Source organism: Leucoraja erinacea, chromosome 12, assembly GCF_028641065.1.
Source record: "Leucoraja erinacea ecotype New England chromosome 12, Leri_hhj_1, whole genome shotgun sequence".
Lineage (NCBI taxonomy): Eukaryota > Metazoa > Chordata > Chondrichthyes > Rajiformes > Rajidae > Leucoraja > Leucoraja erinaceus.
This window is the reverse complement of record NC_073388.1, coordinates 52,911,879-52,928,950: the sequence shown is the minus strand read 5'-3', so window position 1 is coordinate 52,928,950 and position 17,072 is coordinate 52,911,879. Positions and strand designations below refer to the sequence as shown.

Below are 17,072 nucleotides of genomic sequence, written 5' to 3'. Positions count from 1 at the left end.
AGTGGGCAACCTCCTCAAGCCTCGAGCCAACACTCTCCCTACCTCTACTCTGGATCCCTGCAACTCATTCCTCCACTTTTTCACTGACAAAATCAGCACCATCTATCAATCTTTATCCCCTGTACCCGACTCCCCAGCATCTACTCCACCACCTACCAAGGCCCCTCCTTTCAACATCTCCACTGACCTCCTTACCCCTCCTCCACACTGCTTCCTCTCCCAGTTTGACCTGGTCATCCCTACTAAAATCTCCAAACTCATTAGCTCTTCCAAATCCACTACCTGCTCTCTCGACCCTCTCCCCACTCCCCTGCTGAAGTCCTGCCTCCCCGTTCTCTGCCCCTACCTCATTAATCTCTTCAACTCCTCATTGTCCCAAGGAATTGTCCCCTCTGCTTTCAAAACTGCTGCTGTCACACCAATCTTAAAGAAACCTGGTCTTGATCCCTCCTCTCTCATTAACTACCGCCCAATTTCAAACCTCCCCTTTCTTTCAAAAACCCTGGAGGGTATCGTTGCGTCACAACTTCATTCCCACCTCCTCGCATATAACCTATTCGAACCCCTCCAATTTGGATTTCGCCCCCTCCATAGCACAGAAACTGCTCTCCTCAAAGTCCTCAACGACCTCCTCAACTCTGCTGCACTGGTTCCCTCAACATCCTCAACCTCCTCGACCTGAGTGCGGCCTTCGATACCTCAAACCATAACATCCTGCTTACCAGACTTAAAGACCTTGGCATTGAAGGTTCTGCACTCAGCTGGCTCCGTTCCTACCTTTCCAACCGATCCCACTTCATCTCTCTCCATAACCACAGCTCTGCTACAGCCACTGTCACTCAAGGCGTTCCCCAAGGCTCTGTTCTCGGTCCCCTCCTCTTCATCATCTACATCCTCTCCCTTGGTCATATACTTCGTCACTTCAAACTGGACTTCCACTGCTATGCTGATGACACCCAGATCTATCTCAACACCAAGTTCCCCCACCACCTGCCTCTCTCCCATATCAACTCCTGCCTGTCAGCCATCAAATCTTGGATGCAACTCAACTTCCTTAAATTAAACAGTAACAAAACAGAATTTCTCCTCATTTGTTCCAAATCAACACTTACCAAAATTAACAACCCCACTCTCACTATTGACGGCACTGTCTCCCCATCTCCTCAGGCCCGCAGCCTTGGCGTGATCTTTGACTCAACCCTCTCCCTTGAGCCTCACATCCGCCATGTTGTCAAAACATCATTTTTTCACCTCCGCAACATTGACAAAATCAGACCCTCTCTCAAAGACTGCTGAAAGACGCATCCATGCCTTCATCTCCTCCCGACTGGACGACTGTAACTCTTCTCTTTGGCATTAATTCCAGCAACATCAACCGACTCCAACTCGTCCAGAATGCAGCCGCCCGACTCATTACCCACACTAAATCCTGGCACCACATCACCCCAGTCCTCAAAGAACTTCACTGGCTTCCCATTTCCCACCGGATCATCTACAAAATCCTGGTCCTCACCTACAAAGCCCTCAACCACTTGCCCCCCCCCCCCTCACCCCTTATCTCACTGACCTCCTCTCCCCCTACCAACCCTCACGGTCCCTCAGATCCATTTCAGCCGGTCTCCTCTCCATTCTGAAATCCAACCTCTGCACTTTTGGAGACAGAGCCTTCTCCGGGGCAGCTCCCAGGCTCTGGAACTCCCTCCCACAATTGATCCGAACTTCTGAGTCCCTCACCATCTTCCAGTCCTGCCTCAAGACCCATCTCTTCACCTCTGCATACCCTTAGTCCCATGTCCCCCTCCCCTTTGCATCTGTCTTACTGTCTTACTGCTCTATTTTACTAGCACACCCCCATCCACATTAACGGGACGGAGGTGGAACGTGTTTCTAGCTTCAGGTCCCTGGGAGTCAACATCTCCGATGACCCCTCTTGGACCCACAATACCTCTATTCTGATCAAGAAGGCTCATCAGCGTCTCTTCTTCCTGAGGAGACTGAAGAAGGTCCACCTGTCTCCTCAGATCCTGGTGAACTTCTACCGCTGCACCATCGAGAGCATCCTTACCAACTGCATCACAGTAAGGTATGGCAACTGCTCTGTCTCCGACTGGAAGGCATTGCAGAGGGTGGTGAAAATTGCCCAACGCATCACCGGTTCCTCGCTCCCCTCCATTGAGTCTGTCCAAAGCAAGCGCTGTCTGCGGAGGGCGCTCAGCATCGCCAAGGACTGCTCTCACCCCAACCATGGACTGTTTACCCTCCTACCATCCGGGAGGCGCTACAGGTCTCTCCGTTGCCGAACCAGCAGGTCGAGGAACAGCTTCTTTCCGGCGGCTGTCACTCTACTCAACAATGTACCTCGGTGACTGCCAATCACCACCCCCCCCCGGACACTTATTATTATTTATTCAAATCGTTTGCTATGTCGCTCTTCCAGGGAGATGCTAAATGCATTTTGTTGTCTCTGTACTGTACACTGACAATGACAATTAAAATTGAATCTGAATCTGAATTTTGTTTTGTTCTTGACTCACCATGTAAAGCGACTTTGAGTCCTTGAAAAGCGCTATACAAATAAAATATATTATTATTATTATTCTGTTGTGCTAAAGTAAAGCAAGAATTTCATTGTCCTATCAGGGACACACGACAATAAACTCTCTTGAATCTTGACTTGACTCTTGAATGGCCTTTGCTTTTGCATCTGAAGCATTATGTCCCATAAACCTATCCTTTGGGAATATTGTGTAATATTCCATTCTAAAAACGACATTACTGCCTCCCCCCTCCCGTTCCTATGGCAACGCGGTTACTCGGGTTATGTGAATGGCGACCAATCAGCGCCTTGAAGCGGCGAGCCCAGCCAGTAGCACGACGCGACACTGCCGAGAGGCTCTTCCATGATGTCATCGGCGGAACTCGCCTTCCGATTGGAGCAGACAGCTGGTCAAATGACGTTGGTCGCCGACAGTCGTGGTCGCCATAGGAACAGCCTCCCTTTCTTTACGGCCCAGGCGGCATCTCCGGTCGGCATGACCTGATGGAGTGAAGGAGGCGCGGGCAATATCGGTCCGGAGGGTGATATGGTGAGTGGCGAGGGGAGGACTTGTTACCGAGTGCTGGTCGACAGCGAGGTGGCGGCGGTGGCGGCGGCGCTGCCCCGAGGTAAAGGCGGCGAAGGGAGCTCGACCGCACATGCCCTTGGGACAGACCAATGGGCGAGGAGCATACTGGAGGCGGAGGGGCCAATTGGAAGGGCAGGCGGGGGTGTGGTTGGTGCTGGCGCCAGGAGCGAGCGGCGGGAGGGAGGGAGGAGGAGAGCGGGTGCGCGCGGGAGGGAGGAGGAGGACAGCGGGCGGGAGCGGGTGCGCGCGGGAGCGGGCAGGAGCGAGGAGAGCGGGCAGGGGCAGGAGCGGGAGCGCGCGGGAGCGAGGAGAGCGGGCAGGAGCAGGAGCGCGCGGCAGGAGAACGGTTGCGCGCGTACGGGAACGCGCGGGGGGGGGCGGGCGGGAGCGTGCGGGCAGGAGGGAGGGAGGGAGGCCGGCGGGGGGCAGAGAGAGCGATGGCACCTCATTGTGTACTCGGGTTGTAGGCGCAGGCCACAACGGACAGCGGCCTGGGCTCAGGGGCTTGGGGAGGACGGGGGTGGTGGGGGGCGAGCGAAGCAGCGAGAAGCCAACGCCGCGGATGAGAGCAGAAAGCCGCACCTCCCAGGAGCTGCGGGAGCGATGACAGCAGAGCCGCGGAGGTACTTTTTAGGTGAAAAGCCATACGTTTGTCGGGTTTATACGGCGTCGTTGCGAGGAAGCGGTGGGTGGGAGGGAGGGGGGAGGAAGGAAGTAAAAGCGGGTGTCGCCCCTCCCCGCCTTTATCCGTCAGGCAGGATCCGCCATCAAAGTGATACCCCTCCCTCCTGCAGTTTGTTCCACTCAAGGCCGCATCTTAAAATAAAAATGGCGACTTGCCGCCTGACGCACTCCGTATTCTCCACCCCCATCCTTTCCCAACCACGTTCTCCGGTTGCTTCCCACTCGCATTATAATTCATATCCAGGAAGGTAACATTGGTGCTATGGAAGGAAATCCGTTGTTGAGCGCCCATGTTTTCTTGCTGTACATACACACTGCACTGGTGAATAGTTTAGGGAAACTGCAGGTACTGGAAACCTTAAAATAAGAACAGTAATTGCTGGAAACACTCAGCAGGACAGACAGTTCATCCGGAAAACGAAATAATTCCCTCAAACACATACATAACGAAATTTGGTGTGTCCTCGCCGCGTCTGGGCCCATTGATCAACACATCAGCAGCTCACTGCCGGTTCACCATTTTGGATCCTATTCGGTTGCCGCCAGGTAGCAGCTTGCAGGTTGGGTTGATTTGCCGCGCTCAAACCGCATACCATGTTATTTTTTGTTATACCAAATTAAAAAAGAGTATCTTCAATTCACTTGTGCCTGCTTTGGGTCTTGGAGTAGCCAAACGTTAATATCGTTGATAAATTTGCAACAAAATTAAAAACTGAATAAGTGTCCACAGCTTTATCAAATGTAGTTATGTTTTGCAAGGTCGTATGACGGTATACAGATGATTAATTCCCTCGTTATTTGAAAGGCTTCAGAAAAAGTTGATAAATCTATCTCGGGGATAATTTTCTGTTCACATATCAAATGTTTAACTTTGACTTGCATTTCATGTATTTTTGTATTCCTCTATTCATAAAGGATCCTCCATAAATCATAAATGTTCTTTAGTATTTTACAGTTCCCTGGGGGGAGGGGGGGGAGGAATAAGACTACCCTATCGATGGCTCTCATAAATTAATCTTTTTTTAAGTTTAGTTTTTAGAGATACAGCATGGTAACAGGCCCTTCGACCCATTGTCCATATTGACCATGATCACCTGTTCACACTCATTCTTTCTCACTTTTTCATCTCCCCCCCCTTATACATTAGAGGCAATTTTGTTGGGGACCTTTCTTCAGATGTGTCCCGACCCGAAACGTCATGTATCCTTGTTCTGCAGGGATGCTACCCGACCCACTAAGTTACTCCAGCACTTTGTCTTTTTTTTGTAAACTTGCATCTGCAGCATACAGTCTCACACAGTTTACGATGTAGGAAGAAACTGGAGCATCCATACATGATCACAGGGAGAATATGCAAACTCTGCGCACACAGTACCTGACATCACGATAAAACAGAAGTCTCTGGTGTTGAGACACAGCTCTACCAGCAGCATCTGTGTGGCCCCTACACCACTGTTGTACACTCCAGGGAAAACAATTCAACGTTTAACCTCTTGTAACAGGTCCAGGTGGCATCCTGGTGAACCTCTTTTGCACCCTTTTCAAGGCTTTCAGATCCTTCGTGTAATGTGGCAACCAGAATGGCACACTTACATCGAATGTGGCCTGATCAAAGTTTTGCACAGCTGCAACCTGGTCATCTAACTTTTATATTTTCCAACTGACAAAGGCAAGTATGCCTTGTGCCTCCTTTACCACCTTATCCACATCTGTTCTTCCGCTGCATATTCGCTACTGGCCTCATTTTTTTAAAAAAAGGACACACGGTACATCGATGTCAGCCACGCAACTACAGTGTGGGTTCTGACAGAGCCTGAAACAGACAGTGAAAGGATGTTGGCAAACTGCGATGCAGACTAGCTGAAAGCAATTTGGCAAAAATTAGAAGTGTGAACGTTCTGCTGTAAGCTAAGGTAGTGAATGTTGGCAAAATACACCAACATCCATATTGTGTAGGAAAGAGCTGCAGATGCTGGTTTAAATCGAAGGTAGACACAAAATGCTACAGTAACTCAACGGGTCGGGCAGCATCTCTGGAGAGGAGGAATGGATGACATTTTTCAGTCGAGATGCTTTTTCAGACTGATGTCGGGAGGGGGCGGGACAAAGATAGAATGTAGTCAGAGACAGTAAGATAGTGGGAGGGTTGGGAACGGGGAATGTTGGGAAGTCAATGTTCAGTCTGCTGGGGTGTGAACAATCCAAGTGAAATATGAGGTGCTGTTCCTCCAATTTGCGCTGGGCTTCACTGACTGGAGGAGGCCCAGGACAGAAAGGTTAGATTGGGAATGGAAGGGGGAGTTGAAGTGCTGAGCCACCGGGAGATCAGGTAGGTTAAGACGGACTGAGTGGAGGTATTCAGCGAAATGATCACTGAGTCTGCGCTTGGTCTCGTCGAGAAGTTGACAACTAGAACAGTGGATACAGTAGATGAGGTTGGAGGAGGTGCAAGTGAACCTCAGACTCGCGTGGTAAGACTGTTTGGGTCCTTATAGGTGCAGGAGTAGGCCATTCGGCCCTTCGAGCCATTCAATGTGATCATGGCTGATCATCCCCAATCAGTACCCTGTTCCTGCCTTCTCCCCATATCCCGACTCCGCTATTTTTAAGAGCCCTATCTAGCTCTCTCTTGAAAGCATCCAGGGAACCTGCCTCAACCGCCCTCTGAGGCAGATAATTCTACAGACTCACCGCCACTCTGAGAAAAAGTGTTTCCTTGTCTCCGTTCTAAATGGCTTACTCCTTCTTAAACTATGGCCCCTGGTTCTGGACTCCCCCAACATCAGGAACATGTTTCCTGCCTCTAGTGTGTCCAAACCCTTAACAATCTTATATGTTTCAATGAGGTACCCTCTCATCCTTCTAAACTCCAGAGTGTAGAAGCCCCGCTGCTCCATTCTCTCAGCATTTGACAGTCCCGCCATCCTGGGAATTATACTTGTAAACCTACGCTGCACTCCCTCAATAGTAAGAATGTCCTTCGTCAAATTATGGGACCAAAACTGCGCACCAGGGCTCACTAGGGCTCTGTACAACTGCATAAAGACCTCTTTGCTCCTATATTCGATTCCTCGTGTTATAAAGGCCAACATGCCATTCGCTATCTTCACTGCCTGCTGTACCTGCACGGTTACTTTCATAGACTGATGAACAAGGACCCCCAGATCCTGTTGTACTTTGTCATTTAGATAGTAATCTGCCTTCCTATTTTTGCTACCAAATTGGATAACCTCACATTTATCTGCATTGAACTTCATCTGCCATGCATCTGCCCACTTCGCCAATCTTCCGTCAACCTGCATTCTCATAGCATCCTCCTCACAGTGCACACTGCCACCCAGCTTTGTGCCATCTGCAAATTTGCTAATGTTACTTTGAATCCTTTCATCCAAATCATTGATGTATATTGTAAATAGCTGCAGTCCAAGCACCGAGCCTTGCGGTACCCCACTAGTCAATGCCTGTCATTCTGAAAGGGACATGTTAATCCCTACTCTTTGTTTCCTGTCTGCCAACCACTTCTCTATCCATGTCAGCACTCCATCCTCAATACCATGTGCCCTGATTTTGCCCACTAATCTTTTATGTGGAACCTTATCAAATGCTTTCTGAAAGTCCAGGTACACTACGTCCACTGGCTCTCCCTTGTCCATTTTCCTAGTTACATCTTTAAAAAATTCGAGATTAGTCGAGCATGATTTCCCCTTCGTAAATCCATGCCGACTCGGACCAATCTTGTTACTGCTAGCCAAATGTTTGGCTATTTCATCTTTTATAATTGACTCCAGCATCTTCCCCACCACCGATGTCAGGTTAACTGGTCTATAATTCCCTGTTTTCTCTCTCCCGCCTTTCTTAAAAAGGGGAGGGGATGGGTTGGGTTGGAAGGGACGAGTTCCAACATCCACATTGCCTCTCTACAGAAAAGTACCAAACATTGCTGCTGTTGGTCCTTGGAGAGTGAAGCTTGATGAGCTGTCACTAACCCATGTCTACTGCTCCCAATAATTTTGCTTCTGCATCTTAATATAAACAACACATTCTGTATTTTACCCTTTAAATCTCTGCATCTCTTCATCCTTGTATATCTATATATATTACCAAAACTTGCATCTTGTCTGCGCACGCGCGTGTGTGCATCATGGCCTGAACTATGCCAAAACGGTACACGATTGCGCTACAATTTTTGCACCATCTTACTCACAATTGTCTTGTGTGTTTTTATCAAGTTTTGTTCAGATTGATGTTATATTTTACAAGATTAACTTTACAAAATCCCACTTTGAGAAATGTCTTCCTTCTGTACTAGCGGTTACAGCTGTCACAGTGGGTTTGTAGCCCTGCCCTCTACAATGTTGCAATCCCAGGACATTGAGTCCTAGCAGGTGTAATAGCATTAAAAAAAAAGGTTTTAAATGAGGGTGGGTGAATACGGGTAAATGAGCTGCCCCTGCACAATTTGGTGTTATGGGTGAGTGGTGGAATATTGCATTGGGGGAACGGGTGAGCGGTGGACTATTGCGTTGGGGGACCAGGCCTCTCATGTGCCGGGGGGGGTCCCACTTGGTCTAGTCTATTATAAAAATCACCACTGAACTCTGGCTGTGAATTCTACATTACTTGTACTTTCAAATTATACATTTATTGTCCAACTAAGTCTGCAGTCAGTATACATAAATAATCCAAAGAAGACATGGAGTTATCTGGCCTTGAATCATGGCCAAATTTTAGACCAGTTTTTCTAATTTGTATCACTGTGATATTGCCCAGATAATATTGATGGCAATTGTGTAAATTGATTTATTTATTTGCTACTTCACAATGGCAACTGCATTCCAATAGGTACTTTATCATTATGGAGTGTTTTGTGACCTGGATGTGAGCCACTAGGAATACAATTATATTTTTGCACTTTTACATTTATAGTCCACCATCTTTCATATTGAATCACTTCCACTTTATTATGCATGTCTATTTCTGTCTCCCTGTGTTTTGCTATGGTACTGTGCATTATTATATGTGCCCAACCAGTCAATATGCTATCTACTATACATCTGTAGAAGTTCCAGAGAGTATTCATTGACATACCAAATCTAAGGAAGTAGAGGCATTGATGGGCTTTCTTTATGATTACATCAACATGCTGTGTCCTGGACAGATCTTCGTGGATATGCCCGCCCAGGAATTTGACGTTTTTGACTCCATCACTGCCGCATCAATGACAACAGGTTTGTGATCCTCTACCTTCCTCATCCTAAGTCAACAATTAGTTCCTTGGTTTTACTGACATCGAGTGCAAGGTTGTTGTTCTGGCACCAGTCAGTCAGACAATTAATCTCCCTCATATACTCTGACTCAACATCATTAGTAATTCGTCTTGCAATGGTGATGTCATCTGCGAATTTGAAGATTGAGTTGGAACTGTGTCCGACTGCAGATGTGTGTAGAGAAGGGAGCTGAGCACGCAGCCTTGAGATGCTCCTGTTCTGATTATCATGGAGGAAGTGTTGCCAATCATACTGTTTGTGGTCTCTTGAAGAGGAAGAGTCCCTGTTTTGTGAGCTTGATAACCAGTTTGGAAGAGATGATGATGTTGAATTCTGAGCTGTAGTCTCCGAACAACAGCCTGACGTATGTGTTTTTATTGTCCAAGTGGTCCAGTGCAGAGTGGAAAGCCAGTGAGATTGCACCCTCCATTGTTGTGGCAGTGTGCTGTTTGTAGTGGTTCCAGGTTCTTGAGTTCGGAGTTAATGTACGCCATAAATAACCCCTCAAAGCTCTTCATTGCCAGTCAGTCAGTCACTGAGGCGCATGCCCGTCCTCTTCTTGGGCACTGCTTGATTATATTATTTGCTCTTTTAAAGCAGATGGGAAGCTCAGAACTCAGTAATCCGAGGTTGTAGATGTCTGCAAACACTCCAGCTGTTGGTTTTGGACAGGTTTGAAGAACACGACCAGGTATATCATCCAGTCCTGACGCTTTGAAGGTTCCCCCTCCTGAAAGATCTTCTGACATTGGTCTCTGTGACTGAGATCGTAATGCCATCAAGGGCTATGGGGGCCTGGGAAGGCACATCGTTCTCCCTATCATAGCTCGCGTAGAGTGCATTTTGTTCGTCTCGGAGTGATGCTTGGTTGTTGCTTGAGCTGTCCTGTAGTTTCTCCTTGGTGAAAGTGATGGAGTGCAAGCCCTGCTGCAGCTGCCAAACATCTATCTTATCCTCCCGATTTGCGAAAGCTCCTTTTAGAGCAGTCCTGGAGTTGTTCCTCTGCTGGGGGTGCACTCTTTGGTCGCTGCCAATATGCAGGAAAAAGGAGCACACCCAAGTGGTCGGATTTCCAAAAGTGAGGGCGAGGAATGAAGTAATGGGTATCCTTGATAGTGGTATAACACTGGTCAAGGGTGTCTGCACCTCAGGTGCTGAAGGACATGTGGTAGTTGGAGTGATTTCTTCAGGCTGACTTTGTTGAACTCCCTGCCTATGATGGTAAAGGCGTCGGGGTACGCCGACTGGTGTTTGTTGACCACAGCGTGCAGTTCCTCCAGTGCTAGGTTAACGTTTGTCTGGGGTGGGATGTACAGGGCTCTCACTTTTTTTCCCTGTTGCCAGCCGGGCAACCTAGGGAGTTTTTTAGGTTGCCAAATGACAGTTTAGGTGGTCATTTAAGACTGCTTGCATGACACGTGCGATAATGTGCTCGGACGAAGTACGTAGTTACCAATCGGAATTATGCTCAAATTAGCATTCACATATTATTTCTGCTTCAAATAAAGTCACAAACTAAACATATTCACCAATCAAGACATGATATATACCACAATGACATGCATCAAAATTATAATACAGTATCTCAACTCTTTTTACACGTTGCAATTAATACAATTTCTATTTCTTTCCACTTCCAAACAAAAATGTGGTTGGATTATTCAGCGTATGATCAACCTGTGTCAATAAATCCTGGATCATGGTAACATATATGCTTAACCATGCACACCACAGATTGATGCAAGCATGTTCTCTGTGAAGGACCGAAAATTATCATGACATGGCCATAGCATGGGTCGTTATTGCTATTGATACAGGAACACTCTCGCTTCCCACATAATTTATCCACAACAAAATATACAGGTTGCACGGAAATATCAAAACTACATTTTATGATAATAGCTGTTCAAACCGACTATACCCATCTGACAGGTTGAACATCACACTAACTGACAAGAGATGGTCAAAGGACATAAATGCGGCAAATGTTCTTTTGGTAATATGTTTAAAGGTGTCAAAACAGCACATTACCGGACATTCAGATTAGATGTATGTGTTATGAACAGCAATGAAGATACCTAGTTTGTACGCACCAGATTAAAAAAAATTATTGTTAAACGCTGTTTCCATCATTCCCACTTCAGAATTAATGTTTAAATTTTAACTGAAATATCTCCTGACCAAATTTGTGATGTATATGACCAACTGTAAAAGTAACATCTGGATAAATCCAACATAGTTGTGAATGTTTTCATTAAATAACTACTGTACTGATACTCCGTATTAAGAGCATTGATTTGCCTGTAAATTGAATTCTGTAATAACGTGTCGATGCGGAATGGATGGATTGAGGCTGGGGAATTAGTGCGCGTTGGTTGGAGTAGATAAAATTGTGAGGGGAGAGCGTGGGGGATGTCAATGGGGTTGAATGGGGGGGGGATCATTACGGGATGAACAGGGGAGGATGCTGGATGGATAGGGGAGGGAAATCAGTGCAGGGTGGATGGGGGAGGGATCAGTAGGCAACGTTTTGGGTCAGGACCCTTCTTCAGACTGATCCCCCCCCCCCCCCCCCCATTCTTCTTGAATGGGGGGGTTCAGTACAGTGTGGATTGGAGGGTCTGCAGGATGAATGGGAGGTTCGCTACAGGATGAATGGGTGATCCATTACAGGATGGATGGGGGATCGGTGCAGGATAGATGGAGGGGGGGTCAGTATGGGATGAATGGGGGGGGGGGGGAGTCAGAAAAGGTTGGGTGGATGGGAGCAGTGCAGGATGCCAGCCAACAGCAAGGTGCGGGGCCGAGCGGTGCAGACGTTTCAGAAGTCGGAAGGGGGCCTCCCGCTCTCTCTCGCTCCCTCCCTCTCGGCCTGCGGGAGGGTTTGTTTTGAATGCTGCTGTGCGGGGCCCATCATTCGCTCCGATTCTCCGTCCCCCGCACCTAGTATCTTTGACCCGCACTACAGCTTGTTGCCGCCTTCCTTTTCTCCAGAGATGGTGCCTAATCCGCTGAGCTACTCCAGTTTTTTGTGTCTATCTTCGGTCCATCTGCAGTGCCAAGCCGGGCAAAATGACTCTGCATTTAGGTTGCCCGGCGGCACTTTAGGTGGTCATTGGCACCCTGGCAACCGCTTATTTCGAGCCCTGATGTACAGTCATGATGGAAGTGAATTCCCTCAGGTAGAAGTTGCACTTAACCGCCATGTGTTTCAGCTGTGGAGAGCAGGATTTGGACAGGACCACTATATCTGAGCAGCGTAAAGACTTTACAATGAGGCAGACGCCATCGCCTCTTTTCCTGGTGCCTCTGTTCTGTTCATGCAATGGATGGCAAAACTTATGGGCTGAATGGCTGAGTCTAGGAGTGTGTGGTTGGGGAGTGGGGGGGGGGGGGGGGGGGGGGGGGGGGGGGGGGGGAGAGCACACTGCAATCCCTCATCTCTCTTTGATAAATCAGTCTTGTCCACCACTTTATTTTCCAGTGACTGAACACTGGCCAGTTGAATCGTTCCCAGACCGGCACTGACCAATTGTACCTCCTCCCCCAAAATCTGCAAGGATCTGCTTTAGCAGGCTCGTAATCTCTGCCTGCTCCTGCCCCAATGAGCTCATCTCCACATATTGAACTATCTCCCAAATGTTGGCTCAGCGACCATTTTGTTTTCTTGAATTCTTGCACTCGGTCTGTTGAGGCCTACTGGATCTACTTGTTGCTAACCATTTAACTTTTCAAAGTTTTGTTGTATCCAGTGAGCTGTGATTTTGTAAAATTAGATGCTGCGTGACCTGTGTTACCCTAGCACTTTATGTCCTTTTGTGGGCTAAAATGCAATATTATTTTCTCGTGTAGCTATTTCTGAACTGACTTCAATAATGTCAATGACTTCTGTTGACTAATAACTTGCGAAACAAGTGAGAAAAGATAAATCTGAATTGGGAATATTTTTAGTTGAGTTTGGCTTTTACGAATTTATTTTTGTTACATTTAGGATTTGCTTATGCTGGCAGGCCAGCATTTGTATCATATATCTGATTATTCTTGAGAAGATGCTGGTGCACTGTTTCCTTATACGTTCAATAAAAGTTGCCTCACCCGCTCAGTTTCTCCAGCATGAAGAAGGGTCTCGACCAGAAACGTCACCCATTCCTTCTGTCCAGAGTAGCTGCCTGTCCCGCTCCAGGTTTAAATGGAGCGCTGTATAATGTGTGGGAATTTAAATGAAGAGCTGTCAGTTACAGCGCTATGGGTTCTAAACATAGCGCTACCAGCTGGAGCACTATGGGCTGTAAATATAGCGCTATGGGCTTTATACATAGTGCTATGGGTCACAGACTGTTCAGGAAAATTTTCACCAGGAATTCTATGGAATTCTCTTTCTCAGTGGTAGTTGAGCCTTTGATTATTTTTCAGGCAGTGGTAGAATTCTGGATAAGCCTAGTGGTGAAAGGTTACCAGTGGGATTGCAGTTACATTGGGATTGGCCTTGATTTTATAGAACGTTGGGTGGGGCAGAGAGGGAGGGGTGGAGAGGGAGGAAGAGCGGGAGGAAGGGAATAAGAGGGAGAAAATAAAGGAGGGGAGGGAGAGAGAAAGAGGGAGGGAGAGGAAGGAGCGAAGGAGGCTTCCAAAATGGCTTCTACATAATCATCTGGTGCGAAAAGCAGGAAGCAGCAGTTCAAGTTCAAGAGTTTATTGTCATGTGTCCCAGATAGGACAATGACATTCTTGCTTTGCTTCAGCACATCAGAACATAGTAGGCATGAATACAGAACAGATCAGTGTGTCCATATACCATTATATAAATATATACACAATGAAGAAATAAACTGATAAAAGTGCAAATAAACAGATAACGGGCTATTAATGTTCAGAGTTTTGGCCGAGCCGAGTTTAGTAGCCTGATGGCTGTGGGTAAGTAGCTATTCCTGAACCTGGTCGTTGCAGTCTTCAGGCTCCTGTACCTTCTACCTGAAGGTAGCGGGGAGATGAGTGTGTGGCCAGGATGGTGTGGGTCCTTGATGATACAGCCAGCCTTTTTGAGGAAGTGACTACGATAGATCCCCTCGATGGAAGGGAGGTCAGAGCCGATGATGGGCAATGTTGACTACTTTTTGTGGTCTTTTTCGCACAATGGCGCTTAAGTTGCCGAACCAAGCCATGATGCAACTGGTCAGCATTCTCTCTACTGTGCACCTGTAGAAGTTAGTCCTTCTTGACATACCGACTTTCAGGAAGTAGAGGCGCTGATGTGCTTTCTTTATAATTGCATCAGTGTCCTCGGACCAGGAAAGATCTTCAGAGATATGCAAGCCCAGGAATTTGAAGCTCTTGACCCTTTCCACTATCGACCCGTTTATATAAACGGGACTGTGGGTCCCCATCCTACCCCTTCCAGTCCACAATCAGTTCCTTGGATTTGCTGGTATTGAGGGCCAGATTATTGTGCTGACACTATTTGGTCAGTCACTCGATCTCTCTTCTATACTCTGACTCGTCCCCATCAGTGATACGTCCCACAACAGTGGTGTTGTCAGCGAACTTAATGATGTAGTTTGCACCATGACCGGCTATGCAGTCATGAGTATAGAGTAAGTACAGCAGGGGACTGAGCTCGCAGCCTTGAGGTGCTCCAGTGCTGATTGTTATCGAGGCTGATAACAATTTCCACCAATGCGGACAGACTGTGGATGAGGAAGTCGATCCAATTGCAGAGGGATACGCAGAGACCCAGTTCTGCGAGTTTGGTAACCAGCTTGGATGATTGTGTTAAATGCCGAGATGTAGTCAATGTATAACAGCCTGACATATGACTTTTTGTTGTCCGAGTGGTCCGGAGTGGAGAGCCAGCGAGATTGCATCCACCGTTGATCAGTTGTGACGGTGGGCAAACTGCAGTGGGTCCAGATTTTTGTCGAGGCAGGAGTTGATTTGCACCATGATCAACCTCTCAAAGCACTTCACCACCGACGTTAGTGCCACTGGTCGATAGTCATTGAGGCACGTCACCTTGCTCTTCTTGGGCACCGGTATAATTCATGCCCTTTTAAAGCAGGTGGGAACCTTAGACCTCAGAAGAGAGGGGCTGAATATGTTCGTAAAAACTCCAGCCAGTTGGTCTGTACGGGTTTTTAGTACACGACCGGGTATACCATCAGGTCCAGGCACTTTTCAGGGTTCACCCCTCTGAAGGATTTTCTGATGCCGGCCTCTGACTGACTGAAATACCATCACAGCGAATGGGGGCTCAATGGCACATCAGTGTTCTCCCTATCAAAGCGTGCATAAAACGCATTGAGCTCGTCGGGGAGTGATGCTATGCCGACATTCGAGCTGCCTCCTGATCTTGCCTTGTAGGAGGCGATTGCATTCAAGCCCCGCCACAGCTGCTGAAAATCTGCCTCATCCTCCAGTTTGGAGCAGAAGTCCCTTTTGGCCTTTTTGATGGCTTTACTAAGGTCATATCTGGACTTCTTGCAGACCACTATCGTCAGACATGTATGCCCGGTCGGTGTCTGGTCTTCAGAGAGTGCGGATCTCATAGTTCATCCAAGGCTTCTGATAGAGAAACACTTGGAAGGTTTTTGTTAGGATGCAGTCCTCCACACATTTCTTTATGAAGTCTGTAACGACTGTGGCATATTCGTTCAGGTCTGTTGACGAGTCCCTGAACATTGCCCAGTCTACAGACTCCAAACAGTCCTGGAGTTGTTCATCTGATCCTCCCTCCCCCCCCAACCAGCTCTGAGCAGTCCTCACCTCTGGGGAGAATACAAAGATATGGCAATGAATGCACTGTCAAGTAAGGTGCATAGAAGACATCTCAATTGGTAGTAAAGTTATGCATTCCTGTACTCTTACATGGGTATGACTGCACATTAAAAAAAAAAAACAATCTCAGCAAAATGGCACCGCATAAAAATACTGATTTCCTCAGCAAAATACTAATTTTCAGGTACTAGAATACTGAAATGCTCTGACAAAACTTGGCAGCTCTGAAGGTATTTCACTGGCACTTTTGGTTGGTAGTTAGAAATTGTGAAGAAATTATGACAGATTTCCATGTAACAGTGTAGCTCGAGACAAAAGTTTGCAGGTGGTGCTGTTCCCTTGACCATGCAGTCATTGTCCTTTTAAACAGCATAGAAGGTGCTGTTGAAAATGTCTACATGACTTATTAATGTAAAGATGATGCTTATTGCTGTGGTTTGCAGACATTATAGGCAATGATGTTTATGTTAACGATGGGATCTCAATTAAGCGGGCTGTTTAATTCTGTATGTCATTGGAGTTGCAAGCACAGATGATGGAGGGTTTACTATCACATTGCTGTCTTACAAACTGTCTTGTAAAGACTTTGGGAAGTCAGAAATTGTCACATAGCATATTAAGGGGCTGTCCCACTTGGGTGACATAATCCGCGAGTTCTGTCGAGTTTGCCCTTGACTCGTACTCGCAGCATGTTTGACACAAGGTCCCAGGAGGTCTTTGTAACTCTCCTTCATGCTCGAGAGTAGTCCCTGCGTATTTGAGGCCTCGGCTAGATCGCAGCGTATTTTTCAACATGTTGAAAAATGCCCTAGAGTAAAAATAGGTCGCCATCCAAAAAACCGATACATTTTTTACTCGTACGTTTAGTTTTAGTAGTTCGTCATGTTATTTGTAGGTAATCGAGGGTAGTCTAAGGTAATCGGAGGTAGTCGAAGGTAGATAGTCTTCATTATGGTTGAAGGGAGATCGAAGGAGGTCGTCTTCACTCTCCACTATTCGGTGTCCAATTTTCCCGAAATTAGTCGTAGCTAGTCATATAGTCGAAGCTAGTCTTCAACATAGTTGAAGGAGGTCTTCTACATAGTTGAAGGAGGTCTTCATGTCATTTTTTCAAACTCTCCTAAACTCTTCCAAACCTGCCAATTGGGTCGCCCGTGGGACAGCCCCATAAAGCTCGAGCTTAACTGAAGTCATAGTCTATATGTCGTTGGTTGAGATTCTAAGC

General features: G+C 47.2%; 1 protein-coding gene across 1 annotated transcript in view; it reads left to right on the top strand.

The window, feature by feature from the left end:
* The first annotated feature begins 3,614 nt into the window (after positions 1–3,614).
* The window catches only part of atrx (ATRX chromatin remodeler), a 225,058-nt gene continuing 211,600 nt past the window's right edge, over positions 3,615–17,072 (top strand). Inside the window, 1 exon segment of the mRNA XM_055644141.1 lies at positions 3,615–3,748. Within this exon segment, the coding sequence (XP_055500116.1) occupies positions 3,729–3,748 (20 nt within the window). The 5' untranslated portion in view covers positions 3,615–3,728.